Raw genomic sequence first — 22,500 nt, forward strand, 5'->3', positions numbered from 1 at the left:
TCTTTCTCTCTCTTTCCCTCTCTCCCTCCCCCTCTGTCTAACCCTCTCTCTCTTTCCCTCTCTACCTCTCTTTCTTTCTCTCTCTCTCTCTCTCTCTCTCTCTCTCTCTCTCTCTCTCTCTCTCTCTCTCTCTCTTTCTCCTTCCCTCTCTCCCTCCCTCTCTCTCCCCCTTTCTCTCTCTCTTTCTCTCTCTCGTTCCCTCTCTTTCTCTTCCCCTCTCTCTCTCCTTTCCCTCTCTACCTCTCTCTCTCTTCCCCTCTCTCTTTCCCTCTCTCTCCCTCCCTCCCCCTCTCTCTGTCTCTCCCTCTCTTTCTTTCTCTCTCTCTCTCTCTGTTTCTCTCTCTCTCTCTCTCTTTCTCTCTTTCTCTAGCTCTCTCTTCCTCTTTCTTCCTCTCTCTCTCTCCCTCCCTCCCTCTCTCTCTCTCTCTCTCTCTCTCTCTCTCTTTCCCTCTCTCCCTCCCACTCTCTCTCTCTCTCTCTCTCTCTCTCTCTCTCTCTCTCTCTCTCTCTCTCGCTCTCTCTCTTCCTCTATCTCATTCCCTCTCTCTCTTCCCCTCTCTCTTTCACTTTCTCTCTCCCTTTCACTCTCTTTCCCTCTCTCCCATCCCTCTCTCTCTCTCCCTTTCTCCCTATTTCTTTCTCTCTCTCTCTCTCTCTCTCTCTCTCTCTCTCTCTCTCTCTCTCTCTCTTCCTCTCTCTCTTTCCCTTTCTCTCTCCCTCTCCCTCTCTCTCTTTCCCTCTCTTCCTCTCTTTGATTGATTGATTGAAACTTGTATTAGTAGATTGCACAGTACAGTACATATTCCGTACAATTGACCACTAAATGGTAACACCCCAATAAGTTTTTCAGCTTGTTTAAGTCCACATTAATCAATTGATGGTGAATCAGTGTTGGCTTGAGTTGTACTTAGTAGATAGTACACACTGATGAAGTATTGCATGGCAGAGACGAGTGGGCGGAGGCCATCCAGACGGTGGCTGACTCTCTGGCCAAGCAGGAGGAGGAGGGCATCCTCAGCAGCCCCACCTCCAACATTGAGAACGTCAACGAGGAGGAGATGGACACCTCCATCAGCCACTACAAACGCAAGGTGCGCAACGCTTGGACAGGAAGGACGGCTTTTTTATTTATTTTTTTTAATTTAATTTAATTGTTTTATTTTTTTATTTTTTTTAAACGTGTGCTGCTCCTTCCGCCACAGACCATGAACGACTTCGACTATCTCAAGCTCCTGGGCAAAGGCACGTTCGGCAAAGTCATCCTGGTGCGCGAGAAGGCCAGCGGCACGTACTACGCCATGAAGATCCTGAAGAAGGAAGTCATCATCGCCAAGGTAGACGGCCCACGAGCGCCGCCGTTTTTTTTTCCTGCGTGATGATGACATGTCGCCCCTTTTGTCGCAGGATGAAGTGGCTCACACGCTCACAGAAAGTCGGGTGTTGAAAAACACGCGGCATCCCTTCCTGACCGTGAGTACCGTCAGCACACGTATGTCCGTTCTGTGACCCAGACCCCTCACGCCGTGGTGTTTGCAGTCGCTCAAGTACTCCTTCCAGACCAAGGACCGCCTCTGCTTCGTCATGGAATACGTCAACGGAGGAGAGGTGAGAGCTCTTTTCTCATCAGATTTCTAAATGTTTGCTCATTCATCATTTTCCAAAAATCACCAAATTTTTTCCCCGGGAATTCCAGGATATTGTTTCCCTATTGGAAAATGTTTTTCAAACTGTCAGGTTCAAACACTGATGACATCTATTAAACAAGACAAGAAGCAAGGAATTAAACAGAGACAGAATTAAATTTGGCTCAATTGAGGAGAGACGTCTGGACTGTACTCTTTGTACAGTTCCTCTCTGGCAAAAGATTGTACGCCTCCTCTTTTATTATAAATGAGAAATGGGTTATACTTGTATAGCGCTTTTCTACCTTCAAGGTACTCAAAGCGCTTTGACAGTATTTCCACATTCACCCATTCACACACACATTCACACACTGATGGCGGGAGCTGCCATGCAAGGCGCTAACCAGCAGCCATCAGGAGCAAGGGTGAAGTGTCTTGCCCAAGGGCACAACGGACGTGACTAGGATGGTAGAAGGCGGGGATCGAACCCCAGTAACCAGCAACACTCCGATTGCTGGCACGGCCACTCTACCAACTTCGCCACGCCATTATTTGGACTTTCCCTGATTACATGGCAACAGCTGTTTCTAAGGGACGGGGGTCGTAAACAGCCATCGCTTTTGGTTGCAGAACAGTTCAAAGAAAAGGTGCCTTGAGGTGGGTCAGGTCCTGCTCCCTCTCCGCTTTGTAGATCTCGGGTCAAGGCAAAATCTTCCTGTGGATTACAATACGTCAAAGAAACAGACACCTTCATGTCGCTTCCCATCCCACACAGTGGAGTTTTACAAGCCTTTTGATTGGTAAGATCAAAGACAGCTTTTGTCTGCTCGTGGGAACTCATTGAAACACAAAGTTTTGTGATAACTTGGATACAATTATTCTGACAGTAGCAGTTTATAGCCCGGAATTTATGGTAGTGTGTAATATACATCGGACAGTTAGCGCCCTCTATGCATCTTTGTAAGTTCTGCAAACCTCCCCACTAAAAGTTAGCATGCTATTGTTAGCACGTTTGCTTATCAAACGTTTTGTTATTTCACGCACATTAACTTTCAGTATGCTTGCTTTATTTTCCTTTTTTTTTTGCAAGAGTTTATTTTGTGACTTGATGCTATCTGGCTAGCGTGCTCACTGTTAGCATTTCCTGCATTCACTCACAATTAGGACGGAAACATCAAAAGTTCTGGAAAGCTTGAAACTGTCTTTCTTTTTTCTCCTGCAGTTGTTTTTCCACCTGTCAAGAGAACGAGTCTTTTCCGAGGACCGCACGCGCTTCTACGGCGGCGAGATCGTCTCGGCTCTGGACTACCTGCATTCCGCCAAGATCGTGTACCGGGACCTGAAGGTAGCGAACGTTGTTGCTCTTGCGGGGGGGCGTGGCGGCGAGGTCTAACCGCGCTGTGCTGTGGTTTGCGGCGAGCAGCTGGAGAACCTGATGTTGGACAAAGACGGACACATCAAGATCACGGACTTCGGCCTGTGCAAAGAAGGCATCACGGACACGGCCACCATGAAGACCTTCTGCGGCACGCCCGAGTACTTGGCGCCTGAGGTGAGAGCGCGCTTCCACGCCCGTCCCAGCAGGGAACAGTGTTGGCGCTAGGAATTTTCAAAATGGGGTCCCAGTAGGGCTGGGCGATACGGCCTTTTTTTTAATATCTGGATATTTTTAGGCCATGTCACGATACACCATATACAGGTAAAAGCCAGTAAATTAGAATATTTAGAAAAACTTGATTTATTTCAGTAATTGCATTCAACAGGTGTAACTTGTACATTATATTTATTCATTGCACACAGACTGATGCATTCAAATGTTTATTTCATTTAATTTTGATGATTTGAAGTGGCAACAAATGAAAATCCAAAATTCCGTGTGTCACAAAATTAGAATATTACTTAAGGCTAATACAAAAAAGGGATTTTTAGAAATGTTGGCCAACTGAAAAGTATGAAAATGAAAAATATGAGCATGTACAATACTCAATACTTGGTTGGAGCTCCTTTTGCCTCAATTACTGCGTTAATGCGGCGTGGCATGGAGTCGATGAGTTTCTGGCACTGCTCAGGTGTTATGAGAGCCCAGGTTGCTCTGATAGTGGCCTTCAACTCTTCTGCGTTTTTGGGTCTGGCATTCTGCATCTTCCTTTTCACAATACCCCACAGATTTTCTATGGGGCTAAGGTCAGGGGAGTTGGCGGGCCAATTTAGAACAGAAATACCATGGTCCGTAAACCAGGCACGGGTAGATTTTGCGCTGTGTGCAGGCGCCAAGTCCTGTTGGAACTTGAAATCTCCATCTCCATAGAGCAGGTCAGCAGCAGGAAGCATGAAGTGCTCTAAAACTTGCTGGTAGACGGCTGCGTTGACCCTGGATCTCAGGAAACAGAGTGGACCGACACCAGCAGATGACATGGCACCCCAAACCATCACCCAACCATGCAAAGTTTGCATTTCCCTTGGAAATCGAGGTCCCAGAGTCTGGAGGAAGACAGGAGAGGCACAGGATCCACGTTGCCTGAAGTCTAGCGTAAAGTTTCCACCATCAGTGATGGTTTGGGGTGCCATGTCATCTGCTGGTGTTGGTCCACTCTGTTTCCTGAGATCCAGGGTCAACGCAGCCGTCTACCAGCAAGTTTTAGAGCACTTCATGCTTCCTGCTGCTGACCTGCTCTATGGAGATGGAGATTTCAAGTTCCAACAGGACTTGGCGCCTGCACACAGCGCAAAATCTACCCGTGCCTGGTTTACGGACCATGGTATTTCTGTTCTAAATTGGCCCGCCAACTCCCCTGACCTTAGCCCCATAGAAAATCTGTGGGGTATTGTGAAAAGGAAGATGCAGAATGCCAGACCCAAAAACGCAGAAGAGTTGAAGGCCACTATCAGAGGAACCTGGGCTCTCATAACACCTGAGCAGTGCCAGAAACTCATCGACTCCATGCCACGCCGCATTAACGCAGTAATTGAGGCAAAAGGAGCTCCAACCAAGTATTGAGTATTGTACATGCTCATATTTTTCATTTTCATACTTTTCAGTTGGCCAACATTTCTAAAAATCCCTTTTTTGTATTAGCCTTAAGTAATATTCTAATTTTGTGACACACGGAATTTTGGATTTTCATTTGTTGCCACTTCAAATTATCAAAATTAAATGAAATAAACATTTGAATGCATCAGTCTGTGTGCAATGAATAAATATAATGTACAAGTTACACCTTTTGAATGCAATTACTGAAATAAATCAAGTTTTTCAAAATATTCTAATTTACTGGCTTTTACCTGTATATGTGGATATTTTGCCTTAGCCTTGATGCATATAATCACAGCAGTATGATGATTCTATGTGTCTACATTAAAACATTCTTCTTCATTTATCATACTTGCCAACCCTCCCGGATTTTCCGGGGAGACTCCCGAAATTCAGCGCATCTCCCGAAAACCTCCCGGGACAAATTTTCTCCCGAAAATCTCCCGATATTCAGGCGGCCTCAGGTCCATAATAACAAATATTTTATTTGAGTATTAACCCACAATTTAAACAGCATACCTGCCCAATCACGTTATAACTGTAGAATGATGGAGGCGCGAGTTCTTGGTTTCTTATGTGTGTTTATTGTTAGGCAGTTTCATTAACGTCCTCCCAGCGCGGCAACAACACACAACAACAGCAGTCACGTTTTTCGTCTACCGTAAAGCAGTTTGTCTGCCGTAAACAGCAATGTTGTGACACTCTTAAACAGGACAATACTGCCATCTAGTGCATTTGATGAAAGCACTTTTGTGCGTGCCACACAGCAATGCATCAGAGAGGGTGTTCAGCATGGTTAGAAAAATAGTGACAGAGAATAGAACAAGGATGGACAATTCAACCCTTAACTCAACAATGAGTAGATGAGTGTTGTGTGTGTATATGTGTAAATAAATGAACACTGAAATTCAAGTATTTATTTTATATGTATATATATATATATATATATATATATATATACGTATATATATATATATATATATATATATATATATATATATATATATATATATATATATATATATATATATGTGTGTCTTAATAAGGTTATCCAAAAAATAGTGCTCGATACCGTAGTAGAGCGCAATATATGTATGTGTGGGAAAAAAATCACAAGACTATTTCATCTCATAATTTCATCTCTACAGGCCTGTTTCATGAGGGGGGGTACCCTCAATCATCAGGAAATCTCCTGATGATTGAGGGTACCCCCCCTCATGAAACAGGCCTGTAGAGATGAAATAGTCTTGTGATTTTTTCCCCACACATACATATATATATATATATATATATATATATATATATATAATAGTGTGAGAGTCCAGTCCATAGTGGATCTAACATAATATTGTGAGAGTCCAGTCCATAGTGGATCTAACATAATAGTGTGAGAGTCCAGTCCATAGTGGATCTAACATAATAGTGACAGTCTAGTCCATAGTGGATCTAACATAATAGTGAGAGTCTAGTCCATAGTGGATCTAACATAATAGTGAGAGTCCAGTCCATAGTGGATCTAACATAATATTGTGAGAGTCCAGTCCATAGTGGATCTAACATAATAGTGTGAGAGTCCAGTCCATAGTGGATCTAACAATACTGAGAGTCCAGTCCATAGTGGATCTAACATAATAGTGACAGTCTAGTCCATAGTGGATCTAACATAATAGTGAGAGTCTAGTCCATAGTGGATCTAACATAATAGTGAGAGTCCAGTCCATAGTGGATCTAACATAATAGTGAGAGTCTAGTCCATAGTGGATCTAACATAATAGTGAGAGTCCAGTCCATAGTGGATCTAACATAATATTGTGAGAGTCCAGTCCATAGTGGATCTAACATAATATTGTGAGAGTCCAGTCCATAGTGGATCTAACAATACTGAGAGTCCAGTCCATAGTGGATCTAACATAATAGTGACAGTCTAGTCCATAGTGGATCTAACATAATAGTGAGAGTCTAGTCCATAGTGGATGTAACATAATAGTGAGAGTCTAGTCCATAGTGGATCTAACATAATAGTGAGAGTCCAGTCCATAGTGGATCTAACATAATAGTGTGAGAGTCCAGTCCATAGTGGATCTAACAATACTGAGAGTCCAGTCCATAGTGGATCTAACATAATAGTGAGAGTCTAGTCCATAGTGGATCTAACATAATAGTGAGAGTCCAGTCCATAGTGGATCTAACATAATATTGTGAGAGTCCAGTCCATAGTGGATCTAACATAATATTGTGAGAGTCCAGTCCATAGTGGATCTAACATAATATTGTGAGAGTCCAGTCCATAGTGGATCTAACATAATATTGTGAGAGTCCAGTCCATAGTGGATCTAACATAATAGTGTGAGAGTCCAGTCCATAGTGGATCTAACAATACTGAGAGTCCAGTCCATAGTGGATCTAACATAATAGTGACAGTCTAGTCCATAGTGGATCTAACATAATAGTGATAGTCTAGTCCATAGTGGATCTAACATAATAGTGAGAGTCCAGTCCATAGTGGATCTAACATAATAGTGAGAGTCTAGTCCATAGTGGATCTAACATAATAGTGAGAGTCCAGTCCATAGTGGATCTAACATAATATTGTGAGAGTCCAGTCCATAGTGGATCTAACATAATATTGTGAGAGTCCAGTCCATAGTGGATCTATCATAATAGTGAGAGTCCAGTCCATAGTGGATCTAACATAATAGTGTGAGAGTCCAGTCCATAGTGGATCTAACATAATAGTGAGAGTACAGTCCATAGTGGATCTAACATAATAGTGTGAGAGTCCAGTCCATAGTGGATCTAACATAATAGTGAGAGTCCAGTCCATAGTGGATCTAACATAATAGTGTGAGAGTCCAGTCCATAGTGGATCTGACATAATAGTGAGAGTCCAGTTCATAGTGGATCTAACATAATAGTGAGAGTCCAGTCCATGTCCAGTCCATAGTGGATCTAACATAATAGTGAGAGTCCAGTCCATAGTGGATCTAACATAATAGTGAGAGTCCAGTCCATAGTGGATCTAACATAATAGTGAGAGTCCAGTCCATAGTGGATCTAACATAATAGTGAGAGTCCAGTCCATAGTGGATCTAACATAATAGTGAGAGTCCAGTCCATAGTGGATCTAACATAATAGTGAGAGTCCAGTCCATAGTGGATCTAACATAATAGTGTGAGAGTCCAGTCCATAGTGGATCTAACATAATAGTGTGAGAGTCCAGTCCATAGTGGATCTAACATAATAGTGAGAGTCCAGTCCATAGTGGATCTAACATAATAGTGAGAGTCCAGTCCATAGTGGATCTAACATAATATTGTGAGAGTCCAGTCCATAGTGGATCTAACATAATAGTGTGAGAGTCCAGTCCATAGTGGATCTAACAATACTGAGAGTCCAGTCCATAGTGGATCTAACATAATAGTGACAGTCTAGTCCATAGTGGATCTAACATAATAGTGAGAGTCTAGTCCATAGTGGATCTAACATAATAGTGAGAGTCCAGTCCATAGTGGATCTAACATAATAGTGAGAGTCTAGTCCATAGTGGATCTAACATAATAGTGAGAGTCCAGTCCATAGTGGATCTAACATAATATTGTGAGAGTCCAGTCCATAGTGGATCTAACATAATATTGTGAGAGTCCAGTCCATAGTGGATCTAACATAATAGTGAGAGTCCAGTCCATAGTGGATCTAACATAATAGTGTGAGAGTCCAGTCCATAGTGGATCTGACATAATAGTGAGAGTCCAGTTCATAGTGGATCTAACATAATAGTGAGAGTCCAGTCCATAGTGGATCTAACATAATAGTGAGAGTCCAGTCCATAGTGGATCTAACATAATAGTGAGAGTCCAGTCCATAGTGGATCTAACATAATAGTGACAGTCTAGTCCATAGTGGATCTAACATAATAGTGACAGTCTAGTACATAGTGGATCTAACATAATAGTGAGAGTCTAGTCCATAGTGGATGTAACATAATAGTGAGAGTCCAGTACATAGTGGATCTAACATAATAGTGAGAGTCCAGTCCATAGTGGATCTAACATAATAGTGAGAGTCCAGTCCATAGTGGATCTAACATAATAGTGTGAGAGTCCAGTCCATAGTGGATCCAACATAATAGTGAGAGTACAGTCCATAGTGGATCTAACATAATAGTGAGAGTCCAGTCCATAGTGGATCTAACATAATAGTGAGAGTCCAGTCCATAGTGGATCTAACATAATAGTGTGAGAGTCCAGTCCATAGTGGATCTAACATAATAGTGAGAGTCCAGTCCATAGTGGATCTAACATAATAGTGTGAGAGTCCAGTCCATAGTGGATCTAACATAATATTGTGAGAGTCCAGTCCATAGTGGATCTAACATAATAGTGTGAGAGTCCAGTCCATAGTGGATCTAACAATACTGAGAGTCCAGTCCATAGTGGATCTAACATAATAGTGACAGTCTAGTCCATAGTGGATCTAACATAATAGTGAGAGTCTAGTCCATAGTGGATCTAACATAATAGTGAGAGTCCAGTCCATAGTGGATCTAACATAATATTGTGAGAGTCCAGTCCATAGTGGATCTAACATAATAGTGTGAGAGTCCAGTCCATAGTGGATCTAACAATACTGAGAGTCCAGTCCATAGTGGATCTAACATAATAGTGACAGTCTAGTCCATAGTGGATCTAACATAATATTGTGAGAGTCCAGTCCATAGTGGATCTAACATAATATTGTGAGAGTCCAGTCCATAGTGGATCTAACATAATAGTGTGAGAGTCCAGTCCATAGTGGATCTAACAATACTGAGAGTCCAGTCCATAGTGGATCTAACATAATAGTGACAGTCTAGTCCATAGTGGATCTAACATAATAGTGAGAGTCTAGTCCATAGTGGATCTAACATAATAGTGAGAGTCCAGTCCATAGTGGATCTAACATAATAGTGAGAGTCTAGTCCATAGTGGATCTAACATAATAGTGAGAGTCCAGTCCATAGTGGATCTAACATAATATTGTGAGAGTCCAGTCCATAGTGGATCTAACATAATATTGTGAGAGTCCAGTCCATAGTGGATCTATCATAATAGTGAGAGTCCAGTCCATAGTGGATCTAACATAATAGTGTGAGAGTCCAGTCCATAGTGGATCTAACATAATAGTGAGAGTCCAGTCCATAGTGGATCTAACATAATCGTGAGAGTCCAGTCCATAGTGGAGCTAACATAATAGTGTGAGAGTCCAGTCCATAGTGGATCTGACATAATAGTGAGAGTCCAGTTCATAGTGGATCTAACATAATAGTGAGAGTCCAGTCCATGTCCAGTCCATAGTGGATCTAACATAATAGTGAGAGTCCAGTCCATAGTGGATCTAACATAATAGTGAGAGTCCAGTCCATAGTGGATCTAACATAATAGTGAGAGTCCAGTCCATAGTGGATCTAACATAATAGTGTGAGAGTCCAGTCCATAGTGGATCTAACATAATAGTGAGAGTCCAGTCCATAGTGGATCTAACATAATAGTGTGAGAGTCCAGTCCATAGTGGATCTAACATAATAGTGAGAGTCCAGTCCATAGTGGATCTAACATAATAGTGTGAGAGTCCAGTCCATAGTGGATCTGACATAATAGTGAGAGTCCAGTTCATAGTGGATCTAACATAATAGTGAGAGTCCAGTCCATAGTGGATCTAACATAATAGTGAGAGTACAGTCCATAGTGGATCTAACATAATAGTGAGAGTCCAGTCCATAGTGGATCTAACATAATAGTGAGAGTCCAGTCCATAGTGGATCTAACATAATAGTGAGAGTCCAGTCCATAGTGGATCTAACATAATAGTGAGAGTCCAGTCCATAGTGGATCTAACATAATAGTGAGAGTCCAGTCCATAGTGGATCTAACATAATAGTGAGAGTCCAGTCCATAGTGGATCTAACATAATAGTGAGAGTCCAGTCCATAGTGGATCTAACATAATAGTGTGAGAGTCCAGTCCATAGTGGATCTAACATAATAGTGAGAGTCCAGTCCATAGTGGATCTAACATAATAGTGTGAGAGTCCAGTCCATAGTGGATCTAACATAATAGTGAGAGTCCAGTCCATAGTGGATCTAACATAATAGTGTGAGAGTCCAGTCCATAGTGGATCTAACATAATAGTGAGAGTCCAGTCCATAGTGGATCTAACATAATAGTGTGAGAGTCCAGTCCATAGTGGATCTAACATAATAGTGAGAGTCCAGTCAATAGTGGATCTAACATAATAGTGAGAGTCCAGTCCATAGTGGATCTAACATAGTAGTGACAGTCTAGTCCATAGTGGATCTAACATAATAGTGTGAGAGTCCAGTCCATAGTGGATCTAACATAATAGTGAGAGTCCAGTCCATAGTGGATCTAACATAATAGTGTGAGAGTCCAGTCCATAGTGGATCTAACATAATAGTGAGAGTCCAGTCCATAGTGGATCTAACATAATAGTGTGAGAGTCCAGTCCATAGTGGATCTGACATAATAGTGAGAGTCCAGTTCATAGTGGATCTAACATAATAGTGAGAGTCCAGTCCATAGTGGATCTAACATAATAGTGTGAGAGTCCAGTCCATAGTGGATCTAACATAATAGTGAGAGTCCAGTCCATAGTGGATCTAACATAATAGTGAGAGTCCAGTTCATAGTGGATCTAACATAATAGTGAGAGTCCAGTCCATAGTGGATCTAACATAATAGTGAGAGTCCAGTCCATAGTGGATCTAACATAATAGTGAGAGTCCAGTCCATAGTGGATCTAACATAATAGTGAGAGTCCAGCGCAGGTGCGTCCTTGCTCTCCTGGCCAGAGAGAGAGACGTGTCGGTCCTCAAGTGACAAAACACAGGTGGAAAGCGATCATCGATAAAAAAAAAACAAGCAAACTGGAGTTTTGACCCGGAGAAGGCAGAGTCGATTAAAAAAAACTGATTTCAATGCGTAAAAAGAGACAAAAAGTGTGTAACGCCAACACTGAGGGAAGAGTCTCACCTGTTTTCCCCTGGCAGGTGCTGGAGGACAACGACTACGGGCGGGCGGTGGACTGGTGGGGTCTGGGTGTGGTCACGTACGAGATGATGTGCGGCCGCCTGCCCTTCTACAACCAGGACCACGAGAAACTGTTTGAGCTCATCCTCATGGAGGAGATCAAGTTCCCGCGCACGCTGTCGGCCGACGCCAAGTCGCTGCTGTCGGGTCTGCTCATCAAGGACCCCAACAAGCGGTACCTGTCCATAGCAAACACCACACCTTCTCCACCTGTGCTGTCCATAGCAAACACCACACCTTCTCCACCTGTGCTGTCCATAGCAAACACCACACCTTCTCCACCTGTGCTGTCCATAGCAAACACCACACCTTCTCCACCTGTGCTGTCCATAGCAAACACCACACCTTCTCCACCTGTGCTGTCCATAGCAAACACCACACCTTCTCCACCTGTGCTGTCCATAGCAAACACCACACCTTCTCCACCTGTGCTATCCATAGCAAACACCACACCTTCTCCACCTGTGCTGTCCATAGCAAACACCACACCTTCTCCACCTGTGCTGTCCATAGCAAACACCACACCTTCTCCACCTGTGCTGTCCATAGCAAACACCACACCTTCTCCACCTGTGCTGTCCATAGCAAACACCACACCTTCTCCACCCGTGCTGTCCATAGCAAACACCACACCTTCTCCACCCGTGCTGTCCATAGCAAACACCACACCTTCTCCACCCGTGCTGTCCATAGCAAACACCACACCTTCTCCACTTGTGCTGTCCATAGCAAACACCACACCTTCTCCACCTGTGCTGTCCATAGCAAACACCACACCTTCTCCACCTGTGCTGTCCATAGCAAACACCACACCTTCACCTGTGCTGTCCATAGCAAACACCACACCTTCTCCACCTGTGCTGTCCATAGCAAACACCACACCTTCTCCACCTGTGCTGTCCATAGCAAACACCACACCTTCTCCACCTGTGCTGTCCATAGCAAACACCACACCTTCTCCACCTGTGCTGTCCATAGCAAACACCACACCTTCTCCACCTGTGCTGTCCATAGCAAACACCACACCTTCTCCACCTGTGCTGTCCATAGCAAACACCACACCTTCTCCACCTGTGCTGTCCATAGCAAACACCACACCTTCTCCACTTGTGCTGTCCATAGCAAACACCACACCTTCTCCACCTGTGCTGTCCATAGCAAACACCACACCTTCTCCACCTGTGCTGTCCATAGCAAACACCACACCTTCTCCACCTGTGCTGTCCATAGCAAACACCACACCTTCTCCACCTGTGCTGTCCATAGCAAACACCACACCTTCTCCACCTGTGCTGTCCATAGCAAACACCACACCTTCTCCACCTGTGCTGTCCATAGCAAACACCACACCTTCTCCACCTGTGCTGTCCATAGCAAACACCACACCTTCTCCACCTGTGCTGTCCATAGCAAACACCACACCTTCTCCACCTGTGCTGTCCATAGCAAACACCACACCTTCTTCACCTGTGCTGTCCATAGCAAACACCACACCTTCTCCACCCGTGCTGTCCATAGCAAACACCACACCTTCTCCACCTGTGCTGTCCATAGCAAACACCACACCTTCTCCACCTGTGCTGTCCATAGCAAACACCACACCTTCTCCACCTGTGCTGTCCATAGCAAACACCACACCTTCTCCACCTGTGCTGTCCATAGCAAACACCACACCTTCTCCACCTGTGCTGTCCATAGCAAACACCACACCTTCTCCACCCGTGCTGTCCATAGCAAACACCACACCTTCTCCACCCGTGCTGTCCATAGCAAACACCACACCTTCTCCACCTGTGCTGTCCATAGCAAACACCACACCTTCTTCACCTGTGCTGTCCATAGCAAACACCACACCTTCTCCACCTGTGCTGTCCATAGCAAACACCACACCTTCTCCACCTGTGCTGTCCATAGCAAACACCACACCTTCTCCACCTGTGCTGTCCATAGCAAACACCACACCTTCTCCACCTGTGCTGTCCATAGCAAACACCACACCTTCTCCACCTGTGCTGTCCATAGCAAACACCACACCTTCTCCACCTGTGCTGTCCATAGCAAACACCACACCTTCTCCACCTGTGCTGTCCATAGCAAACACCACACCTTCTTCACCTGTGCTGTCCATAGCAAACACCACACCTTCTCCACCTGTGCTGCTCTTCATCCTCTTCTTCCTCTGGTCCCACAGGCTGGGTGGAGGACCGGAGGACGCCAAGGAGATCATGCGACACAGTTTCTTTGGCACCGTGGACTGGCAGGACGTCTACGACAAGAAGGTGAGACGCCACATGTGGGCGGAGTCTCACACGTACAACTGCGCTCCACCCATCACTGTAGTCACTGTGCTCCACCCATCACTGTAGTCGTGTGTGTGCCAGCATTCACAGTAGAACCTCCATTTGCCTTCCTTTTGCTTTACAAGGTGACAAATATGACTCTGGGTGCGGACTAGGCTGGTCCACATACCAGTATTGTGGTACTGGTACCAAAATGTATTTCCATACTTTTCCATACCTTTTAGATTACCATGAATTGATTAACGTGGAGCCCGACTTAAAGAAGTTGAAAAACCTATTGGGGTGTTACCATTTAGTGGTCAATTGTAGGGAATATGTACTGTACTGTGCAATCTACTAATACAAGTTTCAGTCAGTCAATCAATTAATTGATACTTTTCAAAATAAAGGGGACCACAAAAAATGGCATTATTGGCTTTATTTGAACAAAAATCTTACGGTACAATAAACAAATGTTTATTTTTGCAATCGAAGAACAATTTTGTCCTTAAATAAAATAGTGAATAAAACAGTATCGAGTGAGTACCCAGTGTATCGAGTGTGAGTACCCTGTATCGTGTGTGAGTATCGAGTGTGAGTACCCAGTGTATTGAGTGTGAGTATCGAGTGTGAGTACCCTGTATCGTGTGTGAGTATCGAGTGTGAGTACCCTGTATCGTGTGTGAGTATCGAGTGTGAGTACCCCGAGTGTGAGTGTCGAGTGCGAGTACCCAGTGTATAGAGTGTGAGTATCGAGTGTGAGTACCCAGTGTATCGAGTGTGAGTATCCCGAGTGCGAGTACCCAGTGTATCGTGTGTGAGTATCGAGTGTGAGTACCCAGTGTATCGAGTGTGAGTACCCTGTATCATGTGTGAGTGTGAGTACCCTGTATCATGTGTGAGTATCGAGTGTGAGTACCCTGTATCATGTGTGAGTATCGAGTGTGAGTACCCAGTGTATCGAGTGTGAGTACCCTGTATCATGTGTGAGTATCGAGTGTGAGTACCCTGTATCATGTGTGAGTATCGAGTGGGAGTACCCAGTGTATCGAGTGGGAGTATCGAGTGTGAGTACCCAGTGTATCATGTGTGAGTATCGAGTGGGAGTACCCAGTGTATCGAGTGTGAGTACCCAGTGTATCGTGTGTGAGTATCGAGTGTGAGTACCCAGTGTATCGTGTGTGAGTATCGAGTGTGAGTACCCAGTGTATCGTGTGTGAGTATCGAGTGTGAGTACCCAGTGTATCGTGTGTGAGTATCGAGTGTGAGTACCCAGTGTATCGTGTGAGTATCGAGTGTGAGTACCCTGTATCTAGTGAGAGTATCGAGTGTGAGTACCCTGTATCGTGTGTGAGTATCGAGTGTGAGTACCCAGTGTATCATGTGTGAGTATCGAGCGTGAGTGCCCAGTGTATCGTGTGTGAGTATCGAGCGTGAGTGCCCAGTGTATCGTGTGTGAGTATCGAGTGTGAGTACCCCGAGTGTGTGTCAAGTGCGAGTACCCAGTGTATAGAGTGTGAGTATCGAGAGTGAGTACCCAGTGTATTGAGTGTGAGTATCGAGTGCGAGTACCCAGTGTATCGTGTGTGAGTATCGAGTGTGAGTACCCTGTATCGAGTGTGAGTATCGAGTGTGAGTACCCTGTATCTAGTGTGAGTATCGAGTGTGAGTACCCTGTATCGTGTGTGAGTATCGAGTGGGAGTACCCTGTATCATGTGTGAGTATCGAGTGTGAGTACCCAGTGTATCGTGTGTGAGTATCGAGTGTGAGTACTCCGAGTGTGTGTCAAGTGCGAGTACCCAGTGTATAGAGTGTGAGTATCGAGAGTGAGTACCCAGTGTATTGAGTGTGAGTATCGAGTGCGAGTACCCAGTGTATCGTGTGTGAGTATCGAGTGTGAGTACCCCGAGTGTGAGTATCGAGTGTGAGTACCCAGTGTATCGTGTGTGAGTATCGAGTGTGAGTACCCCGAGTGTGAGTGTCAAGTGCGAGTACCCAGTGTATCGAGTGTGAGTACCCAGTGTATCGTGTGTGAATATCGAGTTTGAGTACCCCGAGTGTGAGTGTCAAGTGCGAGTACCCAGTGTATAGAGTGTGAGTATCGAGTGTGAGTACCCAGTGTATCGTGTGAGAGTATCGAGTGTGAGTACCCTGTATCGTGTGTGAGTATCGAGTGTGAGTACCCAGTGTATTGTGTGTGAGTATCGAGTGTGAGTACCCCGAGTGTGAGTGTCGAGTGCGAGTACCCAGTGTATAGAGTGTGAGTACCCAGTGTATCGAGTGCGAGTACCCAGTGTATCGTGTGTGAATATCGAGTTTGAGTACCCCAAGTGTGAGTGTCAAGTGCGAGTACCCAGTGTATAGAGTGTGAGTATCGAGTGTGAGTACCCCGAGTGTCAAGTGTGAGTACCCAGTGTATAGAGTGTGAGTATCGAGTGTGAGTACCCCGAGTGTCAAGTGTGAGTACCCTGTGTATAGAGTGTGAGTATCGAGTGTGAGTACCCCGAGTGTCAAGTGTGAGTACCCAGTGTATAGAGTGAGTATCGAGTGTGAGTACCCAGTGTATCGAGTGTGAGTACCCAGTGTATAGAGTGAGTATCGAGTATGAGTACCCAGTGTATCGAGTGTGAGTACCCCGAGTGTCAAGTGCGAGTACCCAGTGTATAGAGTGAGTATCGAGTGTGAGTACCGCGAGTGTGAGTATCGAGTACGAGTACCCAGTGTATCAAGTGTGAGTATCGAGTGCGAGTACTCAATGTATCGAGTGTGAGTATCGAGTGTGAGTACCCAGTGTATAGAGTGAGTATCGAGTGTGAGTACCCAGTGTATAGAGTGTGAGTATCGAGTGTGAGTACCCAGTGTATCGAGTGTGAGTACCCCGAGTGTCAAGTGCGAGTACCCAGTGTATAGAGTGAGTACCGTGAGTGTGAGTACCGTGAGTGTGAGTATCGAGTGTGAGTACCCAGTGTATCAAGTGTGAGTATCGAGTGCGAGTACTCAATGTATCGAGTGTGAGTATCGAGTGTGAGTACCCATTGTATCGAGTGTGAGTACCCCGAGTGTGAGTATCGAGTGCGAGTACCAAGTGTATCGTGTGTGAGTACCCCGAGTGCGAGTACCCAGTGTGAGTACCCAGTGTATCATGTGTGAGTATCGAGTGTGAGTACCCAGTGTGAGTACCCAGTGTATCTACTGTGAGTGCGAGTACCCAGTGTGAGTACCCGGTGTATCTACTGTGAGTGTGAGTACCCAGTGTGAGTACCCAGTGTATCTACTGTGAGTGCGAGTACCCAGTGTGAGTACCCAGTGTATCGAGTGTGAGTACCCAGTGTATCGTGTGTGAGTATCGAGTGTGAGTACCCCGAGTGCGAGTAGCCAGTGTGAGTACCCAGTGTATCTACTGTGAGTGCGAGTACCCAGTGTGAGTACCCAGTGCAGTGTGAGTACCCAGTGTATCGAGTGTGAGTACCCAGTGTATCGTGTGTGAGTATCGAGTGTGAGTACCCCGAGTGCGAGTAGCCAGTGTGAGTACCCAGTGTATCGTGTGTGAGTATGGAGTGTTGAGTGCGAGTACCCAGTGTATCGAGTGCGGGTACCCAGTGTGAGTACCCAGTGTGTACCCTGAGTGTGAGTATTGAGTGTATCGTGTGTGAGTACCCAGTGTGCGAGTAGTAAGTGTACCGACAGCGACTCAAAGAGCTGAATGTCTTCCAGATGGTTCCACCCTTCCAGCCGCAGGTGTCCTCGGAGACGGACACGCGCTACTTTGACGAGGAGTTCACCGCACAGACCATCACCATCACTCCACCGGAGAAATGTGAGTGTGCCGCCATGACCTTCTTACCTCCTTCCCCCTGCTCCTCGCCATGACCTTCTTACCTCCTTCCCCCTGCTCCTCGCCATGACCTTCTTACCTCCTTCCCCCTGCTCCTCACCATGACCTTCTCACCTCCTTCCCCCTGCTCCTCGCCATGACCTTCTCACCTCCTTCCCCCCTGCTCCTCGCCATGACCTTCTCACCTCCTTCCCTCTGCTCCTCGCCATGACCTTCTTACCTCCTTCCCCCTGCTCCTCGCCATGACCTTCTTACCTCCTTCCCCCTGCTCCTCGCCATGACCTTCTCACCTCCTTCCCCCTGCTCCTCGCCATGACCTTCTCACCTCCTTCCCCCTGCCCCTGGCCATGACCTTCTTACCTCCTTCCCCCTACCCCTCGCCATGACCTTCTCACCTCCTTCCCCCCTGCTCCTCGCCATGACCTTCTCACCTCCTTCCCCCTGCTCCTCGCCATGACCTTCTCACCTCCTTCCCTCTGCTCCTCGCCATGACCTTTTTACCTCCTTCCCCCTGCCCCTCATCATGACCTTCTTACCTCCTTCCTCCTGCTCCTCGCCATGACCTTCTCACCTCCTTCCCTCTGCTCCTCGCCATGACCTTTTTACCTCCTTACCCCTGCCCCTCATCATGACCTTCTTACCTCCTTCCTCCTGCTCCTCGCCATGACCTTCTCACCTCCTTCCCCCCTGCTCCTCACCATGACCTTCTCACCTCCTTCCCCCTGCTCCTCGCCATGACCTTCTCACCTCCTTCCCTCTGCTCCTCGCCATGACCTTTTTACCTCCTTCCCCGTGCTCCTCGCCATGACCTTCTCACCTCCTTCCCCCTGCTCCTCGCCATGACCTTCTCACCTCCTTCCCCCCTGCTCTTCGCCATGACCTTCTCAATTCCTTCCCCCTGCTCCTCGCCATGACCTTCTCACCTCCTTCCCCCCTGCTCCTCACCATGACCTTCTCACCTCCTTCCCCCTGCTCCTCGCCATGACCTTCTCACCTCCTTCCCTCTGCTCCTCGCCATGACCTTTTTACCTCCTTCCCCGTGCTCCTCGCCATGACCTTCTCACCTCCTTCCCCTGCTCCTCGCCATGACCTTCTCACCTCCTTCCCCCTGCCCCTCGACATGACCTTCTCACCTCCTTCCCCCTGCTCCTCGCCATGACCTTCTCACCTCCTTCCCCCTGCTCCTCGCCATGACCTTCTCACCTCCTTCCCCCTGCCCCTCGACATGACCTTCTCACCTCCTTCATCCTGCTCCTCGCCATGACCTTCTCACCTCCTTCCCCCTGCTCCTCGCCATGACCTTCTCACCTCCTCCCCCCTGCTCCTCGCCATGACCTTCTTACCTCCTTCCACCTGCCCCTCGCCATGACCTTCTCACCTCCTTCCCCCTGCTCCTCGCCATGACCTTTTCACCTTCTTCCCCCTGCTCCTCGCCATGACCTTCTCACCTCCTTCCCCCTGCTCCTCGCCATGACCTTCTCACCTCCTTCCCCCTGCTCCTCGCCATGACCTTCTCACCTCCTTCCCCCCTGCTCTTCGCCATGACCTTCTCAATTCCTTCCCCCTGCTCCTCGCCATGACCTTCTTACCTCCTTCCCTCTGCTCCTCGCCATGACCTTCTTACCTCCTTCCCTCTGCTCCTCGCCATGACCTTCTCACCTCCTTCCCCCTGCTCCTCGCCATGACCTTCTCACCTCCTTCCCCCTGCTCCTCGCCATGACCTTCTCACCTCCTTCCCCCTGCTCCTCGCCATGACCTTCTCACCTCCTTCCCTCTGCTCCTCGCCATGACCTTCTTACCTCCTTCCCCCTGCTCTTCGCCATGACCTTCTCACCTCCTTCCCCCTGCTCCTCGCCATGACCTTCTCACCTCCTTCCCCCCTGCTCCTCGCCATGACCTTCTCACCTCCTTCCCCCCTGCTCCTCGCCATGACCTTCTCACCTCCTTCCCCCTGCTCCTCGCCATGACCTTCTCACCTCCTCCCCCCTGCTCCTCGCCATGACCTTCTCACCTCCTTCCCCTTGTCCCTCGCCATGACCTTCTCACCTCCTTCCCCCTGCCCCTCGCCATGAACTTCTTACCTCCTTCCCCCTGCCCCTCGCCATGACCTTCTTACCTCCTACCCCCTGCCCCTGGCCATGACCTTCTTACCTCCTTCCCCCTACCCCTCGCCATGACCTTCTCACCTCCTTCCCCCTGCTCCTCGCCATGACCTTCTCACCTCCTTCCTTCTGCTCCTCGCCATGACCTTCTCACCTCCTTCCCCCCTGCTCCTCGCCATGACCTTCTCACCTCCTTCCCCCTGCTCCTCGCCATGACCTTCTCACCTCCTTCCTTTTGCTCCTCGCCATGACCTTCTCACCTCCTTCCCCCTGCTCCTCGCCATGACCTTTTCATCTTCCCCCTGCTCCTCGCCATGACCTTTTTACCTCCTTCCCCCTGCCCCTCATCATGACCTTCTCACCTCCTTCCCTCTGCTCCTCGCCATGACCTTCTTACCTCCTTCCCCCTGCTCCTCGCCATGACCTTTTCACCTTCCCCCTGCTCCTCGCCATGACCTTTTCACCTCCTTCCCCCCTGCTCCTCGCCATGACCTTCTCACCTCCTACCCCCTGCTCCTCGCCATGACCTTCTTACCTCCTTCCCCGTGCTCCTCGCCATGACCTTCTCACCTCCTTCCCCCTGCTCCTCGCCATGACCTTCTCACCTCCTTCCCCCTGCTCCTCGCCATGACCTTCTCACCTCCTTCCCCCCTGCTCCTCGCCATGACCTTCTCACCTCCTTCCCCCTGCTCCTCGCCATGACCTTTTCACCTCCTTCCCCCTGCTCCTCGCCATGACCTTCTCACCTCCTTCCCCCTGCTCCTCGCCATGACCTTCTCACCTCCTTCCCTCTGCTCCTCGCCATGACCTTCTTACCTCGTTCCCCCTGCTCATCGCCATGACTTTCTCACCTCCTTCCCTCTGCTCCTTGCCATGACCTTTTTACCTCCTTCCCCTGCCCCTCATCATGACCTTCTTACCTCCTTCCCCCTGCCCCTTGCCATGACCTTCTTACCTCCTTCCCCCTGCCCCTTGCCATGACTTCTTACCTCCTTTCCCCTGCCCTTTGCCATGACATTCTTACCTCCTTCCCCCTGCCCTTCGCGATGACCTTCTTACCTCCTTCCCCCTGCCCCTGGCCATGACCTTCTTACCTCCTTCCCCCTGCCCCTCATCATGACCTTCTTACCTCCTTCCCACTGCTCCTCGCCATGACCTTCTTACCTCCTTCCCCCTGCCCCTCGCCATGACCTTCTCACCTCCTTCCCCCTGCCCCTCGCCATGACCTTCTCACCTCCTTCCCCCTGCTCCTCGCCATGACCTTCTCACCTCCTTCCCCCTGCCCCTCGCCATGACCTTCTTACCTCCTTCCCCCTGCCCCTGGCCATGACCTTCTTACCTCTTTCCCCCTGCCCCTGGCTATGACCTTCTTACCTCCATCTCCCTGTTCCTGACACGCACGCTGTGCTTGCAGATGACGAGGACGGGATGGACGCGGCCGACAACGAGCGGAGGCCTCACTTCCCGCAGTTCTCCTACTCGGCCAGCGGGCGGGAGTGAGCGCGGCCCGCCGGCGGTGACGGCGGCGACCATTTTGAGGAAACCACGTAGCCATTTTAGGAAAAACAAATACCAGTCTGTCCTCTCTGTGGTCCTCCCGGCGCACGGAGGAAAGTCTGGCTGGGACTCCAGGAGGTTTTTGCACAGTGGCCGCGCGTCCACACTAAAGATGAGTCCGCCACACCTTTTTCTCTTATTTATTTTCTCCCCCGTCAGTATTACCTTCACCTCGCTTCTTCTCGCCATCTTTCTTTTTTTTTTTTTTTTGCACTTGCTTCTGGGAGAGCCGCTTTTGAAGGGAACTAAGGACCGAAACATGTTGCCTTACGTCGCCGCTTTCACCTCCGGCACGGCTCCCCGGCTCACCTGAAACCAAACCTGGGTCTCCTCCTCCTCCGGTTGCCGTGGCAACGCACCTTCACCGGACGGCCACGGGGCAGGAAAGTCCGCGGCGTTCTGAACCTGGTCTTCTGGTTAGAACACCACACACACACTGCCAGCATCCTCCTCTTCCTGTGCGTCACACACACACACACACACACACACACACACACACACACACACACACACACACACACACACACACACACACACACACACACACACACACGAAATGAACGCACTCTTCAAAGTTTCCACGCGGTCCGCGAGCAAGAACGCCGTGGACGTTCGCGGCTAAGTTGGGCGGCCGGCTGAGCCAGGAGGGAGGAAATAGGCCTCCTTCAAAATAAGAGCATGACCCCGTCGAAAGAGAAGGAAAGGTTGCATGCGGCGGACGTTCACTCGCCGCGCGGCGATGCTTCCAGCGAGGAGTCTTTGTGTACATATTTCAGATTTATGCAATACGCACTCACCACGGGGGAGGGGAAGGTCCACATTCCGCGCGTGCGCTCAAAAGACTTCAGATCTTTCTCCACATCCTTTTCTACTCGGCGTCTCTGCTGTTGCCATGGAGACAGACGTCCACCCCTCCCTCGCTCCCCCGCCCTCCTCTGTTGCCATGGTTCCCGCTAGCGACTCATCGTCACCTTTCTTTGTTCACCG

At 48.0% G+C, this 22,500-nt stretch overlaps 2 protein-coding genes across 3 annotated transcripts in view; one reads left to right on the plus strand and one right to left on the minus strand.

Annotated features, from left to right (window-relative positions):
- akt3b (v-akt murine thymoma viral oncogene homolog 3b) overlaps positions 1 to 21,520 on the plus strand; it is a 41,349-nt gene extending 19,829 nt beyond the window's left edge. For both annotated transcript variants that reach the window (XM_061984354.2, XM_061984355.2), the window contains exons 5-14: positions 947 to 1,091; positions 1,203 to 1,334; positions 1,405 to 1,470; positions 1,537 to 1,605; positions 2,845 to 2,967; positions 3,046 to 3,174; positions 11,700 to 11,914; positions 13,931 to 14,018; positions 17,734 to 17,836; positions 21,371 to 21,520. In XM_061984354.2, coding sequence (XP_061840338.1) covers positions 947 to 1,091; positions 1,203 to 1,334; positions 1,405 to 1,470; positions 1,537 to 1,605; positions 2,845 to 2,967; positions 3,046 to 3,174; positions 11,700 to 11,914; positions 13,931 to 14,018; positions 17,734 to 17,836; positions 21,371 to 21,456 — 1,156 coding nt within the window. In that variant the 3' untranslated portion in view covers positions 21,457 to 21,520. The remainder of the gene's footprint in view (positions 1 to 946; positions 1,092 to 1,202; positions 1,335 to 1,404; positions 1,471 to 1,536; positions 1,606 to 2,844; positions 2,968 to 3,045; positions 3,175 to 11,699; positions 11,915 to 13,930; positions 14,019 to 17,733; positions 17,837 to 21,370) is intronic.
- Positions 21,521 to 21,822: 302 nt separating this feature from the next.
- pus10 (pseudouridine synthase 10) overlaps positions 21,823 to 22,500 on the minus strand; it is a 22,864-nt gene continuing 22,186 nt past the window's right edge. The window contains exon 18 of the mRNA XM_061984352.1: positions 21,823 to 21,969. Coding sequence (XP_061840336.1) covers positions 21,931 to 21,969 — 39 coding nt within the window. The 3' untranslated portion in view covers positions 21,823 to 21,930. The remainder of the gene's footprint in view (positions 21,970 to 22,500) is intronic.

Source organism: Nerophis lumbriciformis, linkage group LG25 (assembly GCF_033978685.3).
Source record: "Nerophis lumbriciformis linkage group LG25, RoL_Nlum_v2.1, whole genome shotgun sequence".
NCBI classification, from domain to species: domain Eukaryota; kingdom Metazoa; phylum Chordata; class Actinopteri; order Syngnathiformes; family Syngnathidae; genus Nerophis; species Nerophis lumbriciformis.